Source organism: Rhinopithecus roxellana, chromosome 1, assembly GCF_007565055.1.
Source record: "Rhinopithecus roxellana isolate Shanxi Qingling chromosome 1, ASM756505v1, whole genome shotgun sequence".
In the NCBI taxonomy this organism is placed as follows: Eukaryota; Metazoa; Chordata; class Mammalia; order Primates; family Cercopithecidae; genus Rhinopithecus; species Rhinopithecus roxellana.
This window is the reverse complement of record NC_044549.1, coordinates 194,908,697-194,924,885: the sequence shown is the minus strand read 5'-3', so window position 1 is coordinate 194,924,885 and position 16,189 is coordinate 194,908,697. Positions and strand designations below refer to the sequence as shown.

Sequence of the window (16,189 nt, the reverse complement as noted above, 5' to 3'; positions counted from 1 at the left end):
ATACTAAACTAAGACAAAGAAAGTCCTCTCCAAAAAAGACTTACAATCAGTATCTCTTGTAAACTTAGATATAAAACTCCTCAGCAAAATATTAACAAATCGAATACATCCATGTATAAAGAGAATGAGCAGAGTAGGAGTTATTCCAGATGTGCAAGGCTTGTTCAACATTGAAACATCAATTAATGTATTTTACCATATAAACAGGTTAAATATTAAATATTACATGATCATATGGATTGATACAGGAAAAGTAATTGACAAAACCACCAGCATTTATTCATGGCAAAAAGTTATCAAACTAGGATTAGAGGGGGAATCTTCTCAACCTGGTAAAGGGCATCTATGAAAAATTTACAGCTAGCATGATACTTAATAGTGAATTACTAAATCCTTTCTCCCTAAGATTGGGTACAAGGCAAGAGTGTCTACTCACACTAATCTCATTTAACATCTTTGTGGTGGTTCTAGCCAGTGTAGTAGGGTACGGAAAGAAAGAAAAGGAATACCCATTGGAAAGGAAGAAATAAGCCTATCTGTATTTCCAGGTAACACGATTATCTATGTAGTAAATGCCGAAGAATCTTCAAAAAGACTCCTAGAATTAATAAGTGAGTTCAACAAGGTTTCAGGATACAAGATCAATAAACAAAATTCATCAAAATGCATACATTAAATATGTGCAAGTTTTTGTATATCAATTATACCTCAGTAAAAAATCAAGTGCATTTCTGTATACTAACAATTAATAGATTCCAGAAGAAACACAAGTATGACGTGACCATGGAGAAGTGAAAGAAAACAAGGACGTATGCAATCATGAAGTGAATGCTTAGTCTCAGATCAAAGGCTTAAAGAAAAGGTAGATTAAAACCTAAGAAGAAAGAAAAAGATCCTAGTGTGCTAAAGGAGAAGTTTCTCAACACCGTTCCATTTATTTTTCCAATATATCACACAGCTAGGCCCACCTTACCACATCCTTGTCAATACCAACTTTATCAACTTTTCCATTAAAGCCAAACTGGACTTAGTGCAGTCAGTGATGGACAGTCTGTATGCCAAGTGTATCCCTTGTATAACTGATTGTATAATGGCTGAAATTGAGAAATCGGGGCAGAAGTATTGAGTGACTCCAAGGATCATCAAGGATCCAAGATTTGAAAAGTTACCATGCACACACAGAGGAACCTACACAGAAGACTGCCTAAAACAGAGAATAACTCAGCATTAAGTGTCACATTGTGGCCATGGTTGACCAGAGACCCTAAAAGAAGAATCCATAAGATTCCTAGAGTTCCTGTCATGTACATTTCTAACCATCATAGATACAACATGGAACTGATGTCAGATGATTATGGAGCCCCTTGGTTCTAATTCTTATGAGACAAAGTTCCTCTGCTTTTCTTAGACCAACTTTCTCTTGTTGCCAGTTCATTAAACATGCAATATCATAGGACAACAATAGCCTTTTCAAGAATGGTGCTGGAGCAATTGGATACCCAGTGGCAAAACTAAACAACACTAAAATCCTTTACCTACACCTCATATTTTATATAAAAATTAACCCAAAATTAAGTGAATTAAGTGTAAAATATAAAACTATAAAACCTTTAGAAAAAATATAGCAGAAAGTCTTCAGGACATGTGTTTTGGCAAAGAGTTTTTTGTACTTGCCACCACAAGCGCAATTGCTAAGAACTAAAACCAGTAATTGGACTTCATCAAAATTAACTTTTTTTCTCTTCAAAAGACTCAGTAAAATGGATGAAAAGGCAAGCTACAGACTGGGAGAAAATATTTGTAAAACCATATATCTAAGAAAGGTGTATCTAGAATATTTAAAGAACTTTCAAATATCAAGAATAAAGAATCAAACATCCAGTTAACAAAGGGCAAAAGTCATGAATAGGTGATAAGATGTTCCCTATCAGCTGCCATTAGGGAAATGTGAATTTAAACTACAATGAGATACCACCACCTATCTATCAGAGTGGCAAAACAAACAAACAAACAAACAAACAAACAAACGCTAAGTGCTAGTGGAGATGCTGAGAAACTGGATCTTTTGTACATTGATGCTAGGAATGTAAAATGGTAAAACGCTACAGCTGCCTTAGAAAACAGTTTGACAGTTTCTTAAAGAACTAAATATGAATCTCCCATACAGCCCAGCCATTGTACTCTCGGGCATTTATCCCAGAGGAATGAAAGCTGATGTTCACACAAAAACTTGTGCAAATGTTCGCAGTCGTTTTATCTGGAATAGCTCCAAATTGGGAACAACTCACATTTTCTTAATGGGTGAGTTAGTTAAACTATGGTACATCTATGTCATGGAACAGTACTCAAAAAGAAATGAACTATTGTTACACAAAAATTTGGATGGATTTTAAAGAAATTATACTGAGTGAAGAAAACCATATATACAGTGTGACTCCATTTATGTAACATACTTGAAATGACAAAATGGCAAACCGGTTTGTGGTCACCAGTGGTTCAGGATGGAGGAGAGTGAGAGTTGGCTCTTACTGTAATGGAATCCTTGTGATAGAACTCTTCTTTATCTTGGTGGTGGTGGTTGTCACCAAATCTACACGTGTGGTTAAGTTGCACAGAGCTAAATACAGTGTGTACAAACACACATATGCACACACATGTAACATTAGTAAAATCAGAATAAGGTTGATGGCTAATGTCCGAGCTGTGATACTGTGCCGTAGTTATACAAGATGTTTCCATTGGGAAAACTGGGGGAAGTATATATGGAATCTCTCTGTATTGGTTCTTACAGCTGCATGTGAACCTACAAATATCTCAAAATAAAAGTTTAATTCACATGCAAAAGAATAAAATTGGACCTCTACTTACACCATATATAAAAATTAACTCAAAAGGCATCAAAGACCTCAATGTAAAAAGCTAAAGCTATAAAGCTCTTAGAAGAAAACATGGGCATGATTGGGTGTGATGGCTCTTGCCTACACTCTCAGCACTTTGGGGAAGACAAGGCAGGAGGATTGCTTGAGCCCAGGAGTTCAAGACTAGCCTTGGCAACATGGTGAGACCTGTCTCTACACAAAATTTAAAAATTAGCCAGGTGTGACAGTGTACCACTGTGGTCCCAGCTACCCAGGAGGCTGAGGTGGGAGGATTGCTTGAAGCCAGGAGGTTGAGGCTGCAGTAAGCTATGTTTGTACCACTGCACTCCAGCCTGGGTGACAGAGAGAGATGCCATCTCCCAAAAAACAAAAATAAAACATTAATCTTAGATATATGTCACTGAAATCATACATATACCCAAGTATTAAAAAAAGAGAGTTTTCAAAATTAAAAATATTTTTTACTTCAAAGGACAATATCAAGAAAGTGAAAAGACAACTTGCAGAAAGGAAAAAAAAACTTTTAAATTATATATTTGTTAAGGAACTTGTATTTAAAATATATAAAGAACTCTTAGAACTCAACTGTATAAAGACAAATGACCTATTTTTAAAATGGGCAAAGGGTCTGCCCAGACGTTTCTCTGAAGATACACAAATGGCCAATCAGCACAGGAAAAGGTACCCCTCATCATTAGCCATCAGGGAAGTACGTCAGAAAACCACAATGAGTTACCCCTCCAGACCTACTAGGATAACTCTAACTAAAAAGACAGATAATAACAAGTGTTAGTGAAAATGGAATTTTCATACATTGCTGGTACAAGCGGCAGCTTTGGAAAACAGTCTGGCAGTTCTTCAAAACGTTAAATATAGAGTTACTATGAAGCGGGTCAATGGGTACAGTTACAATTAAATAGGAATACGGGTCTAGCGTTTCACTGCACTATAGTTAATAATAATATAATGTATATTTCAAAATAGCTAGAAGAGAGGATTTTGAATGTTCTCACCACAAATAAAGGATATATGTATGAGGTAAAGGATATGTTAATTACCCTAATTTGATTATTATACATTATATATGTGTATTGAAACCTCATACTGTACCCCATAAAAATGTATAATTATGTGCCAATAAAAATAAAATAATAAAAAAACTTTTTTAAAAAGAAGAATATATGACCTTCTGATTTTGTGCTGTTAGTTTTGTTTGAGCAACTATATACACTTTGAAAAAGATGCATTTTAAAAAGTATTTAGGCCGGGCGCAGTGGCTCATGCCTGTAATCCCAGCACTCTGGGAGTCTAAGGAAGGAGAATTCCTTGAACCCAGGAGTTCAAAACTAGCCTGGGCAACATAGGGAGACTATATCTCTACCCGCCCCCCCCCCAAAAAAAAATTAGCTGGGCAAGATGGTGGTGTGTGCTTTTGTTCCCAGCTACTCAGGAGGCTGAGGCAGGAGGATCACTTGAGCCCGGGAGGTTGAGGCTAGAGTGAGGTGTGATCATACCACTGCACTCTAGCCTGGGCAACAGAGTGAGACCCTGTCTCAAAAAAAAGAAAGAAAAGAAAAGTAAAAAGTATTCAGCAGACTACTCAGGCTGGCATCCCCATCAAGCCAAATTTTACTGTGTTTTTTTGAGTACTAATACCATCTTCAACAAAATTTAAATGGTCTTATTTGTTAATTTTCAGCTTCCTAATGAAGATCCTGAGATTTTCGACATTTCATCCAAGTGCCTGTCTATACTGGTTCAGCTGTATGGAGGGGAAAACCCAGACAGCCTCTCTCCTGAAAATGTGGAAATTTTTGCTCATTTGCTGACATCCAAGGAGGACCCAAAGGAACAGAAGCTTCTGTTAAGGATTCTCAGAAGAATGGTGAGTTCACGTAGAAACTGGGGACACTGGGTGGCTTTGCTGGCAGCCACAAGGGCAGTGAATAGCCATTTCTTGTACCTAATTTCAGATTTCCAGAAAATTTGCAAGAGTGGTAAAGAACTCCGGGTCACCTTTCTTCTTAATCACCTATTATTGACATTTGTCATATACTGTTCATCTGCATATATACATATTTTTTCTGAACTATTTGGGAGTAAGTTAGAGACATTGTGCCTCGCACCTCTTAACATCTAAGTATGTATTTCCTAAAATAAAATTGATATTCTGTTACTTAAGTAATCAAAATCAGGAAATTTAACACTGATAAAATTCCTTTACCAGTCTTCTGTCCATATTCTAGTTAGGTCAGCTGTCTCAGTAACTTTCATAGCTTTTTTCTGGTATAGGATACAGTCCAGGATTATGTATTTTGGTAGGCATGTGTCTTTAATCTGGAATAGTCTTTCGGTCTTTGTCTTTCATGATATTTTTGAAGATTATAGGCCAGGTTTTGTTGGTTTTTTTCCCCCCCTCAGAGGCCTTGGGGGTCAGCGTGGCCTCCTCCCCCTGGAACGAAGCACTGGAAGGGGCTTGAGTGAGCATGCAGTCCTATTCTCCTTTCATTTATTTATTTTTATTTTTTATTTTTTGAGACAGAGCCTAGCTCTGTTGCCCAGGCTGGAGTGCAGTGGCATGATCTTGATTCACTGCGACTGACTAGAGCCCAGGCATTCTACATCTCTGTTGAGGCTGTGCATCTGAGGGGTCTTCAGTTACCAGCCCCTCCTTAGAAGTGTCCCTCTGCTTTTCTTCCCACCTGGCCACCAACTGCCCTCTCCTGGGCCCACCTTGTGCATGGCAGCAGCGTCTCCATCAGCTTTTGTTGTCTGGCCTGGTCGGAGGGTACATTTGGCCACCTGTGTAGACCAGTTATTTTGTCGCATCTCCCTGAGTTTGGGTCTGTTTGATGTGTCTTCACGATTCGATTTGTGAGTACTCTAGAAGTAAATTGGTCCTTCTCAATCTATCACATCCAGAGGCTCTTGGTGGCTGTTTGCCCCTTACTGGTGATGTTAATTTTGATCATTTGGTTTAATCAATGTGTAGTTAGTTATTATTTTTTTGTAGTAGTTGCAGAATGGATGTTTTCTCATCCTCAGCGTTTATAATTCCCAGCATTCCACTCTAAGGAAAAACTTTCCCTTCTGCTTCACTTATTTTATTTAAAAATGCATGTATAGCTGATGTCTATTTGAAAGTACTTTTGAAAACCTATTCTCTTTCTACAGTAAATCTTTCTCTGCTGATTTTGAAGGCCACTATTTACAGTAGCTAGTGTTGAAGTTAATAAAGGATGGGGGTTCTGTTCACCTGTCATCTTCTGGTTTGTCAGTCCGTGCTCACTTCTAGATCCTAGTACCTTGAGGTGTCCTTTGGCAGGTGGAAGCTGTGGATGTTCCAGAGAGTTGTACTCAAAATGACTTGCACCAATTTGATAAGTAGACAGTTGTGAGTGACCCAGCTGAACCTGCATGACAGGTGATGGGTGACAGAACTAGAAGGGAGATAAAGAGATTGACTCCCTCACTGCTGTATTGTGCTGCTGTGTGGATGTGACTCCCCTCAACCCCAAAACAAGACTTACTAATCTCAGCAGAGTCATTACCTGAGTTGCAGGATTCTGATGGTCTAGTCCAGTTCCCCAAGTGTGGGATGAATACTTCTGAGGAGAGTAGGTTTTAGAGACGGTGCACCAGCCTAGCACTAGATGATGTGGAATCACGTAGTGAGGCAGTTATTTCATTTCCATTTTCTATTGGTCTTTCTGGTTATTCAAGGCAAAAGCCTCAGTTTGTCGTTGTGTCTTTAATACCTCTCTAATCCTTCAGAATTTCCCTTTTAACAGAGCAGGCCTCTCAAGCTCTCATCTTTTACAGTGGAGATGTTTCTTTAAAAAATTATTTAAAGAAAAAAGGTGAGTCAATCTGAAGATAATACAAGTGATCTGTAGATATGGCAAAAGTGTGAATTTGGTAGAAAATGTCAAAAACTTGGAAAATATTGGTCTGATACCTGATATGGTTAAATTTTGTAGGGATCTATAGTTTCTTTGAAATTCAGGACCAGGTTTTTTTTTTGAAACTTAGAATTTTCACATCTTTTTGGCACGGAACTTATACTGTATATTATATGATGCCCATAGGAGACACTCAGGCAATGCCACCATAAGCACAGTAATATTTCTGTGGCGAAATGTATGAATATTTACACCAGGCAGGGGTAAATTAAGACCAAACATGGGCTCTTGTGAGTTCAGGTCAGGTTTTGCTACCATATGTGTTTTTGAACAATATGAAATATGTGTTTTGAACTTACGAAAAAAGGTTTGGATTTTCAGAGCTTTTTAGATTTTAGAATTGCAGATATTATGGAAATAAGTTATGTTATTTACTAAAACACTGATCAAATTAATCATACAGATTAATTAGTAAGACCCCAACTTGTTCGAAATAAACAGATTCTACCGTCTTTTAGTTCGCTTTACTATTTAAAATGGCTTCTTTATAATATCTGACCTTCCTCATAGAGCCAGGTAGATTTTGCTTTGTGGAAGAAAAGTTGAATCCAAGTGATTTTTGCCTTTGTATGCAAAAACAGAAGTTGATCCTGGTGCTGCTCATCTATTTTCTTTTTATTGTGGTAAAATGTATATAGCATAACATTTATCACTTGAATTATTTTTAAGTATGTGGTTCAGTGACATTAAGCATATTCACATTGTTGTGCAGCCATCACTATTACTATCTCCACAACTTTTTCATCTTCCCAAACTGAAATTCTGTGCCTTTTAAACAATAACTTCCCACTCCTCCTTCTCCCAGTGCCTGATAACCACCGTTCTACTTTGTTTCTATGAATTTGACTACTCTAGGTACCTCGTACAAGTGGAATTATACAATATTTGTCCTTTTATGTCTGGCTTGTTTCACTTAGTGTAGTGGCTTCAAGGTTTATTCATGATATAGCACGTGCTAGAATTTCCTCCTTTTTTAGGGCTGACTAATAATCCATTGTTATGTGTATACCACATTTTAAAAATGTTATGATCCATTGATGGACATTTGTGTTGTTCCACCTTTTCTGTCCCATTTATTGATTTTTAAAAACTTATCTCTGTTATTATCAGAATTGGCTCATGGATTTTTCAGTGGGTTACAATCCACGGCTGCCCCAGATTTGGCTAATGGAAATGGCTTTCGGATGTCTGCTATGTCTTTTGACATTCTCCATCTTCTTTTTTTTTTTTTTCTGGAGTGCTTTCAATCATAATGTGATATTCCAGGCTCATGTTGTACTACTACTCCAGCCTTGGAATCAGGCATTTCTCCAAAGAACTATGGAACCTTTCTGTGTGGTATTTAGGAAGTAAGATGCAAAAACGTTCTGGATTGGGATTAAAACAACTGTGTGTTTGCTTAGCAACAATAACAGAAATAGCCTGGACAGTCCCAAGATACTGTTTTCTACCCTCTTCTGGAGGGGACCTGTGAAGGTCACTCTAACTCTTTGATGTCTACTTTAGTTTTTCAAGAATGCCCATAATGTTTGCAGGCCTGCCATCTGTGATAAATGCCTCAAAATCTTCTGAAAACCTTCTGATTTACCCTGGGTAAGTCAATATTGGGTCAAGTCATATAAAACATATAATCAGAGATTCTAGGGGCCCCAGTCAGCTCAGCTATGGCCTTGAACTTGCCCATCCTGAAGCTCAGTTCTAATTAAATGGAATACAGATGGTTTCCAGTTTACCATGGTTCAAATTAGGATTTCTCAACTTTGCACTGGTGCAAAACTGATGCTCATTTAGCAGAAACTGTATTTCAGGTACCCATACAACCATTCTATTTTTTACTTTCAATATGGTCTTCAATAAATTACGTGAGATACTCAATACTGTGTTACAAAATAGGCTTTGTATTAGATGATTTTGCTCAATTGTAGGCTAATGTAAGTGTTCTGAGCACATTTAAGGTACGCTGGGCCATGATGTTTGGCAGGTTAGGTATACTAAATGCATTTTTGACTTACATTATAATGGGTTTATTGGAAAGTAACTCCATCTGTACTGAGGTTAGTACATTTGAAGAGAAATAGCAGCAGGTTACCCAAAGAGGAGTGTGATACCACCTGTCTCATACTTCTGGACTGATTTAGTCCTCCTTCCTCTTTGTCCTTCTGTTCTCTGTTTTTAATTCTCTGGCAGCCATTGCTTTGTAATTGTTGGCTTACTTTCTGTCCTTATCTTTACATTACCCTTGTTCCAGGGTGGTAATGTGGTCGGTCTTGTTATTTGTTGTATCTTCAGAATGTTATGGTGTCTGACGTGTAAAAGATGTTCGTCAGTTATTGGTTACTACTGTGTGGTAGTCTCTGTGTTAGGATTTTTGGTGCATTAATCTCCTTTAATCTTGACAGCATCCCTGGAGAACAGCTCCAGTGATTGTTCCCAGATCATTCCAATTTTATAGGTTATAACTTAAGGCTTAAGGAGCTTAAGTAATGTTCCCAAGGCCACCAACTAGGGAATGGTAGAGCTGGTATCAAGCCCAGGTTGGATTGCCCCAGCCCATTCTCCTTCGAAGTAGCTGGCCCCAGGCTGCTGCTTTGCCAAGGACTGATCTGAATTCCTCAGGCATTTGTCAGGCAGAATTTGACTGAACTTTGATCCAGACAGCACCTGAGAGATTCATTCTTTTATTCATAGAAAAACAAGTAATGGATAGAGTTATGACTGTGTGCAAAGCACTGCACTGGAGATAATGAAACAGACATGATCTTGCTGATCACTGCCCTCAGGGATCTCTAGCCAGAGAGACATGGAAGCAACCAGCTTCATTACAAAGCAGGATCCAATCAGTGCTACAGTGGAGGAGCCAAGAAAGTTCCACAGGAACAATCATTCTGGGGAGGAAGTTGGCAAGACATGATGTTTAAACTGAGTATGGAAGAATGTGCTGGTATTCTACACACTGAGCAGGAAGAAGCACATCCTGAGCAAAGACCCAGAAATCCATGGAGCCAGATTGGGAAGACATAAGAAATGGGCCAGGAAAAGCCAGAGCTTCACTGAACATTAACTTTGGGAGAATTTAGAGTTTAGACATTGTTGATGGAATTAAGAAATTCTGGTCTCTGAAAGAAAAGGCTGCCGGCAGCATCTTAATTGAATGTTTTCCTTACTGTGGAATAAAACTTTACCATAGTAGCTGTCACAGAATAGGTATTTAGCATTTACTGAGCTGAATAAGGAATGTTCATAAAATACAGCGTTTTTGCTATTGGCAGTTCATTTTTGGTCTTCAGTCCATATTGGGAGCTCGTGTTAGTACTTTGCAGACACACATAGGTCAGTCTGAGAAGGACCATAAAAGACATTTAGTTATCCCATAGTCTGAAGCTTCAGTCTTCTCCACAGTAGCCCTGCCAAGTTTCTGAAGACTGCATGAGATTGGATATGCATATGGATAAAGGACAGGAACTTGAGTGATATAAGGAACACATGCAAAAATTTCCTGTGACTTTGAGGAGACCCAACTCTTAGGCTCGGCTCACTGGAGCAGAAGAATCAGATTCCATAGAGATACAGAAGCATTCTAGATTTATTACCTGGTGCCAGTAATTGGATTAAGGAGGCCTGACAAATGCATTTTCTTGACTGTAAGAAGTTAGGGAGGAAAAGACAAGTTCCCCGAGGACCTAGTTAGAGGATATTCATTAAGTACCCACTCCCACCAGGAGCACATCTAAAAAGAAGAGTATTCTAAGCTGGTGGGGTCATCTCTTTTAAAACCCTGATGGAAGAGTAGCCTCCTGTGCCCAAAGCTGAGCGAGTCTGGATGGATTCAGAGGGCAAGCCCAAGATATGTTTGACTCCATAATTTACAGGTAATGAGCATGTCAGTGACTGGTAAACCATGGTTGTTAGAGAATCATCTTGGGGAATCATGTGGCAGATCCCTCCCTGTGAATCACAGAAAGGGTCCTGGATTCTTGACTTTTCTGTTTAAAGTCCCAATCTTGTGACAGTCACTTTCTAAAACTATAATTTTCACTAACAAATTAAAGAAATAGAATGTTTAATTTCTGCTAATAGAGATGGGATATGTTTTGCCTCTAGGGTGCTCTTTCTTATTTAGTCTGTATTTAGAACATCCAGAGAATGTTGAAGAAACCTAACGATTTAATTATCTGCTGTAATTTAACAGGAAGTTGGGAGGTTTTATAATTATACTTTCTGCTTTAGCTTTAAAAATGTGATGGAGCTCCTTCAGATGTCTCCCAAGTTTACCTTTCCCTTAAACTGGATATCAATGGGAGTTTTCCCAGGGCAATGATTGTAGATTAGCTACTTGTCTCATAATTAAAGCTAGCTTACTCCAACACTCAAAATATTGACTACACACGAACCACCACAAATTTGTTCTGTGCCTAAAATTGGCTTAAATATATGCTATCAACTACTCTCTGAAAGCAGAAAAATAGTCCATGGGAGGGTGACTGTAATATGCTGATGTTACTAACTCCCTGTTGCCTTCTCACCTATCTACCTGGTGCAGCAGAGGTGGAAGGAGTGTGATTTGCAATAACTCTCTGAAGATGAATAGTATTAAGGATTTGTTACAAATATCTGTTCCATGAAGAATCTTTACCCTGTGGTCTTCAGAAAGTCTTGCTGTGCTCACTATCATTTTCCTTCTGAATTCTCATATAGGTCACCGGCCCCTCTCATTCCACATGAGAACAGGCATGTTATGTTGCTGAAAATGAGTGTAATATAGCATTTCTTTATGTACAGAGTCATTACATTTTTAAAGAGACCAGATGAGGAAACTAGGAATTCTGCAGCCATTCTTTTAATATTTTAGCACCAGGTTGGGTTGTAGAATTTAGAATCAGAAGAGGCACTGTTTCTCCTAGAAAAGTAAAGAAATATTCCTTGAGGTATAATAAAAAGGTGAAATTATACCTCTCTCCCTCCTATTTTTCTTGTGGTTAAGACCTTCTATTCTTGACTTGTATTCTTAAAGGAGAAAAGAATGGGGATTGATGTAAAACCAGTAAAATTTCTAAGAGAAACACTATGCACCCAAATGAGTTAAACATAAATTTAATCAATTTTATGAAATCTGGTTTTTTAGAAGATTTCCTAAAACCCTGAGAGGATGCTCTTAAGCATTTCTGAAAGAGATCTTTTATTGAATCCATACACACCCGTTTGCAGTTCCACTGGAGAGGCATTCTCTGCCACTGATTGCCATAGGGTTTGCAAGTTAATTTGGCAACTCTTTGAATGATTTTGTTGTATCTTTCCAACAAAGAAAAGAAACATGGATGGCACTGGATGATATTATGTTAAATGAAATAAGCCAGGCACAGAAAGATAAACACCGCATGTTCTCACTCATATGTGGGAGCTAAAAAATGTTGCTCTCATAGAAGTAAAAAGTAAAACAGAGGATTCTAGAGGCTGGGAAGGGAATGGAAGGGGCATGGGAGGAAGGATAGGGAGAGATTCGTTAAAGGATACAAAATTACAGCTAAATAAGAGGAATAAGTCCTAGCACTCTATACCATTGTAGGATGACTATAGTTAATAGTAAAACACAGTTTCAAAGAGCTAGAGAAAGTTATTGAACATTTTCAACACAAAGAAATGATAAATGTTTTAAATGATAGATATCCTAATTACCTTGATCTGACCACTATACATTATATGTATTGAAACATCACTGTTTACCTCATGAATATGTACAATAATTATTTGCCAATTTTTTAAAAAGTCTATTAAAAAAAAGAAATATAGTGCCTAAAATTTTTACATAATTCCCTGAAGAGATATTCCTGAGATTTTGAGCAAGGCAGATTCAGAAAATGGCTAGTGGAACAGAGTCATTTATAGCCAGTCCTTCTCAGGACTCAGACCTCAGTGTTACTATTGATAAAATGATAGTCCACCTCAAGAGCGTTGAGGAAATATATAGATCTTTCCCATAGGTATCGACAAGATCACATGTCACAGGATGTGACAGAGAAAGCTTCCTTAAGATCCATCCTGAACATGTCTCATTTCCCCACACATCAGCTCTCTACTTTCCTCCTCACTTGGGTTCTCCTCCTAGTATCTGCAGTTTGATTCCGTATAAGGATATATGATCCAGAACCATTGCAAGAGGTATTGAATAGGAAGAATCAACCAGGTCTGATTGAGTATAGGTCTCTGAGGCAGAGGAATGTGAGCTAAGTTTGGCTGTAGATTCGTGGACCACAAATTGAACACAAAGGGTCAACAAAAGTTTTAGGTGGTTCTGGGTTCTCTGGTTTGGCTGTGGTTTCAATTCTCCCTCTGTTCTTATACTCAAGTGATTCAAACATTTGTTTCCTGCCTGACTTTTGAGAAAACTGGAGCTTGTGGACCCCACTTCATGGAAATTCCTAATCCAAATACCTGGAATATAATTAGTACCTTCAGTAGAGGTAGAGAAAAACCCATTTAATATGGTAAGTTTAATTTTACACATGTTCAGTTAAAAATGACAAATAACACCTTGAAAAAGTGATCTGGTGTTTGAAAATTAGGGTGGATGAATATGAAAGGCCACAAAATGAAATGCAAAATTAGATTCTAGTTGTAAAAAAAAGGAATATGTATATAAGAGTTATCAATATTGAGATAATAGCTAAATCCACAGGAGTGGAGTCATTAATTCGTTTAGCAGTAGTATATTGAGCATCTGTTGTGAGCCAAACATGGAAGTGCTGAAGGTATAATACATGAAGAACAAGACAGGCAACCCCTCTGCTCTCATGAAGTTTATGACCTGAATGGCTGAATACAGTATATTTCTTCCCAGAAATAGTATAAAGGATAATAATAAGCATCCAGGTTTGAGATTTCGAAAATATTGTCCGTTAAGGAGGTTGAAAAGTTTCATGTGTGTTTTAAAGATAAAACAATGTGAAAGTCAGCTTAGTGGAATAGAAAGAATGTGGCCTGGGAGCCCATAGCCCTGAGTTCCAATCTCAGCTCTTCAGTCAACTACTTGTACTGCCACAGACAAGACGCAACCTCTCTAAGTTTCACTACTGACAAAGCAAGCAAGTTGATTGAGATTTGTGTTTTTCCAACTACACATCATGATCCACTGAAAGCAATTTAAAGTTTCACAGTGCAGCATTTGTTATTTAAATAAAAATGAAATAGAACAGAGTAACAAATCTTAATGTATTGTTCACTAGGATATTACTTTGTGAAACTTTTTTTCCCGTTTTCTGCATCTGTTTGCACATGTGGCTGTGCGTACCAAGTTGTGATATGAATTTTCTTTTTAATTTTAGAGACATAATTTCACTCTGTTGCCCAGGCTGGTTGCCTTCCCTTCCTATTTTTTTTTTCCAATCTGTCATTTGTAGCCCCTGTGCAGCATAATTTTCCTTCTGTTATGATTTCTTTTCTCAAGAGATTCAGGTCCCCTACTCCCTTTCTGTAATCCTAGCACATAAAATTTGTTCCCTGTTCTCTCTATAGCATCTTCTGCTCTTTCAGATTTCTGTTGCCATTGATGATATTTTTACTCTTCTTTTTATTATAAAAAGTCTCAAAATCCAAGAAAAGATGAAAGAATCATAGGATGAGCACCTGTGTAATCAAGAATTAAGAATTATCATTTTACCATATTTCTGTTGTGTGTATGTGTTTTCTAAATCATGTGAAAGTGAAGACATCATGACACTTGGTCTCTAACCATAATACCATTATCACAACTAAGAAAATTAACAATTTCATATCATTAATATCTACTTAATACTTTTTTTTTTTTTTTTGAGACAAGGTCTCACTCTGTTGTTCAGGCAGGAATGCAGTGGTGCCCTCATGGGGACTGCAGCCTTGACCTCAGGGGCTCAATTGATTATCTCACCTCAGCCTTCCAAGCAGCTGGGACTACAGGCATGCACCACCATGCCCAGCTAATTTTCTTTTTTTAAAAATAAAGGCTGGGTGCAGTGGCTAACACCTTAGTTCCAGCACTTTGGGAGGCTGAGGTGGGCAGATCACCTGGGTCAGGAGTTCAAGACCAACCTGGCTAAAATGGTGAAACCCCATCTCTACTGAAAATACAAAAAGTAGCCAGGCGTGATGGTGGGTGCCTGTACTCCCAGCTACTCAGGAGGCTGAGGCAGGAGAATTGCTTGAACCTGGGAGGCAGAGGTTGCAGTGAGCCAAGATCACGCCACTGTACTCCAGCCTGGGTGACAGAGCGAGACTCTGTCTTGAAAAAAAAAAAAAAAATATATATATATATATATATATATATAGACAGGCTCTACAGCCATACCACCCTGAATGCACCCCATCTCATCTGATCTCAGAAAAACAGAAATAAGGTTTCGCTATATTGTCCAGGCTGGTCTTGAATTGGGCTTAAGTGATCGCCTGCCTCAGCCTCCCAAAATGCTGGTATTATTAGTTGTCAAAAAATGACTATTGTAGTCTTTTGTTTTTAAGCCACATTCCAACCAAGGCTCACATACTGAATTTATTATTGTTTCCTTATCTCTTTTAATCTAGAAGAATCTTTTTTTTTTCTTATGAAATTGACTTTTTGAAAAGCCTAAGTCACTTGTCTTATGGAATATCCCATACTCTGGAGAGTAGAATGATTGTTTCCTCATGATATTTTGGGTCACAATGTCCCATTGATAGTGGCCCCTTATACTGTATCATATTAAGAAGCATGTGATGTCAGTCATCTCCACTTTTAGTGATGCTAAGTTTAATTGCTTGGTTAAGAGGGCACCTGCCACATGTCTCCACTATGCAGGTGTGTGTTTCCCTTGCAATCACTAAGGCATGCTTGGAGAGATACATTGGAACTGTGTGAATATTCCTATTTCCCACATTGACTTTTTAAAGGGTAAAAACTATACAAATTTGATAATATTTATGGAGCAAAATGGTTCATTTTAATGCCTGAGGGGAAATACTTAAAATGTGGAAAAGACCAATCTACTTTTCTTGGTAACAGATATAATAACTCTCAAAAAGGGAGAAGAGTTGCCGGGAATACTGCTTCCTTCTGTGATATTAATTCATTGAGAATCTGCCCAGTATAAGTTGTAAGTAAAAAGCTAAGAGTCCCTGGTGCTTTGCACTCTGCAGCCTCCTGAGAACCAAGGGAAGTGGTGGGAGAAACACAAAGGAAAGCTCACTGTGAGGGACCATTTATTTCTTCAACCCCTGAATATTTCCATTTAAAGGGAATTATTATCTGGTTCAAATAATAGTAATTGTAAGTTCCTACGGTGCTTTCCTGATGCTTAGTAATCATTTTGACCATCACCAACTTCACTGTGCAGCTTTTGCTGT

General features: G+C 38.0%; 1 protein-coding gene and 1 pseudogene across 8 annotated transcripts in view; both read left to right on the top strand.

Annotated features, from left to right (window-relative positions):
* The window catches only part of ULK4 (unc-51 like kinase 4), a 703,273-nt gene that overhangs the window by 546,953 nt on the left and 140,131 nt on the right, over positions 1-16,189 (top strand). For all 8 annotated transcript variants that reach the window (XM_030935299.1, XM_030935309.1, XM_010374299.2 and 5 more), the window contains one exon: positions 4,579-4,764. In XM_030935299.1, the coding sequence (XP_030791159.1) occupies positions 4,579-4,764 (186 nt within the window). The remainder of the gene's footprint in view (positions 1-4,578; positions 4,765-16,189) is intronic.
* Positions 784-1,374, top strand: LOC115899071 (annotated as a pseudogene).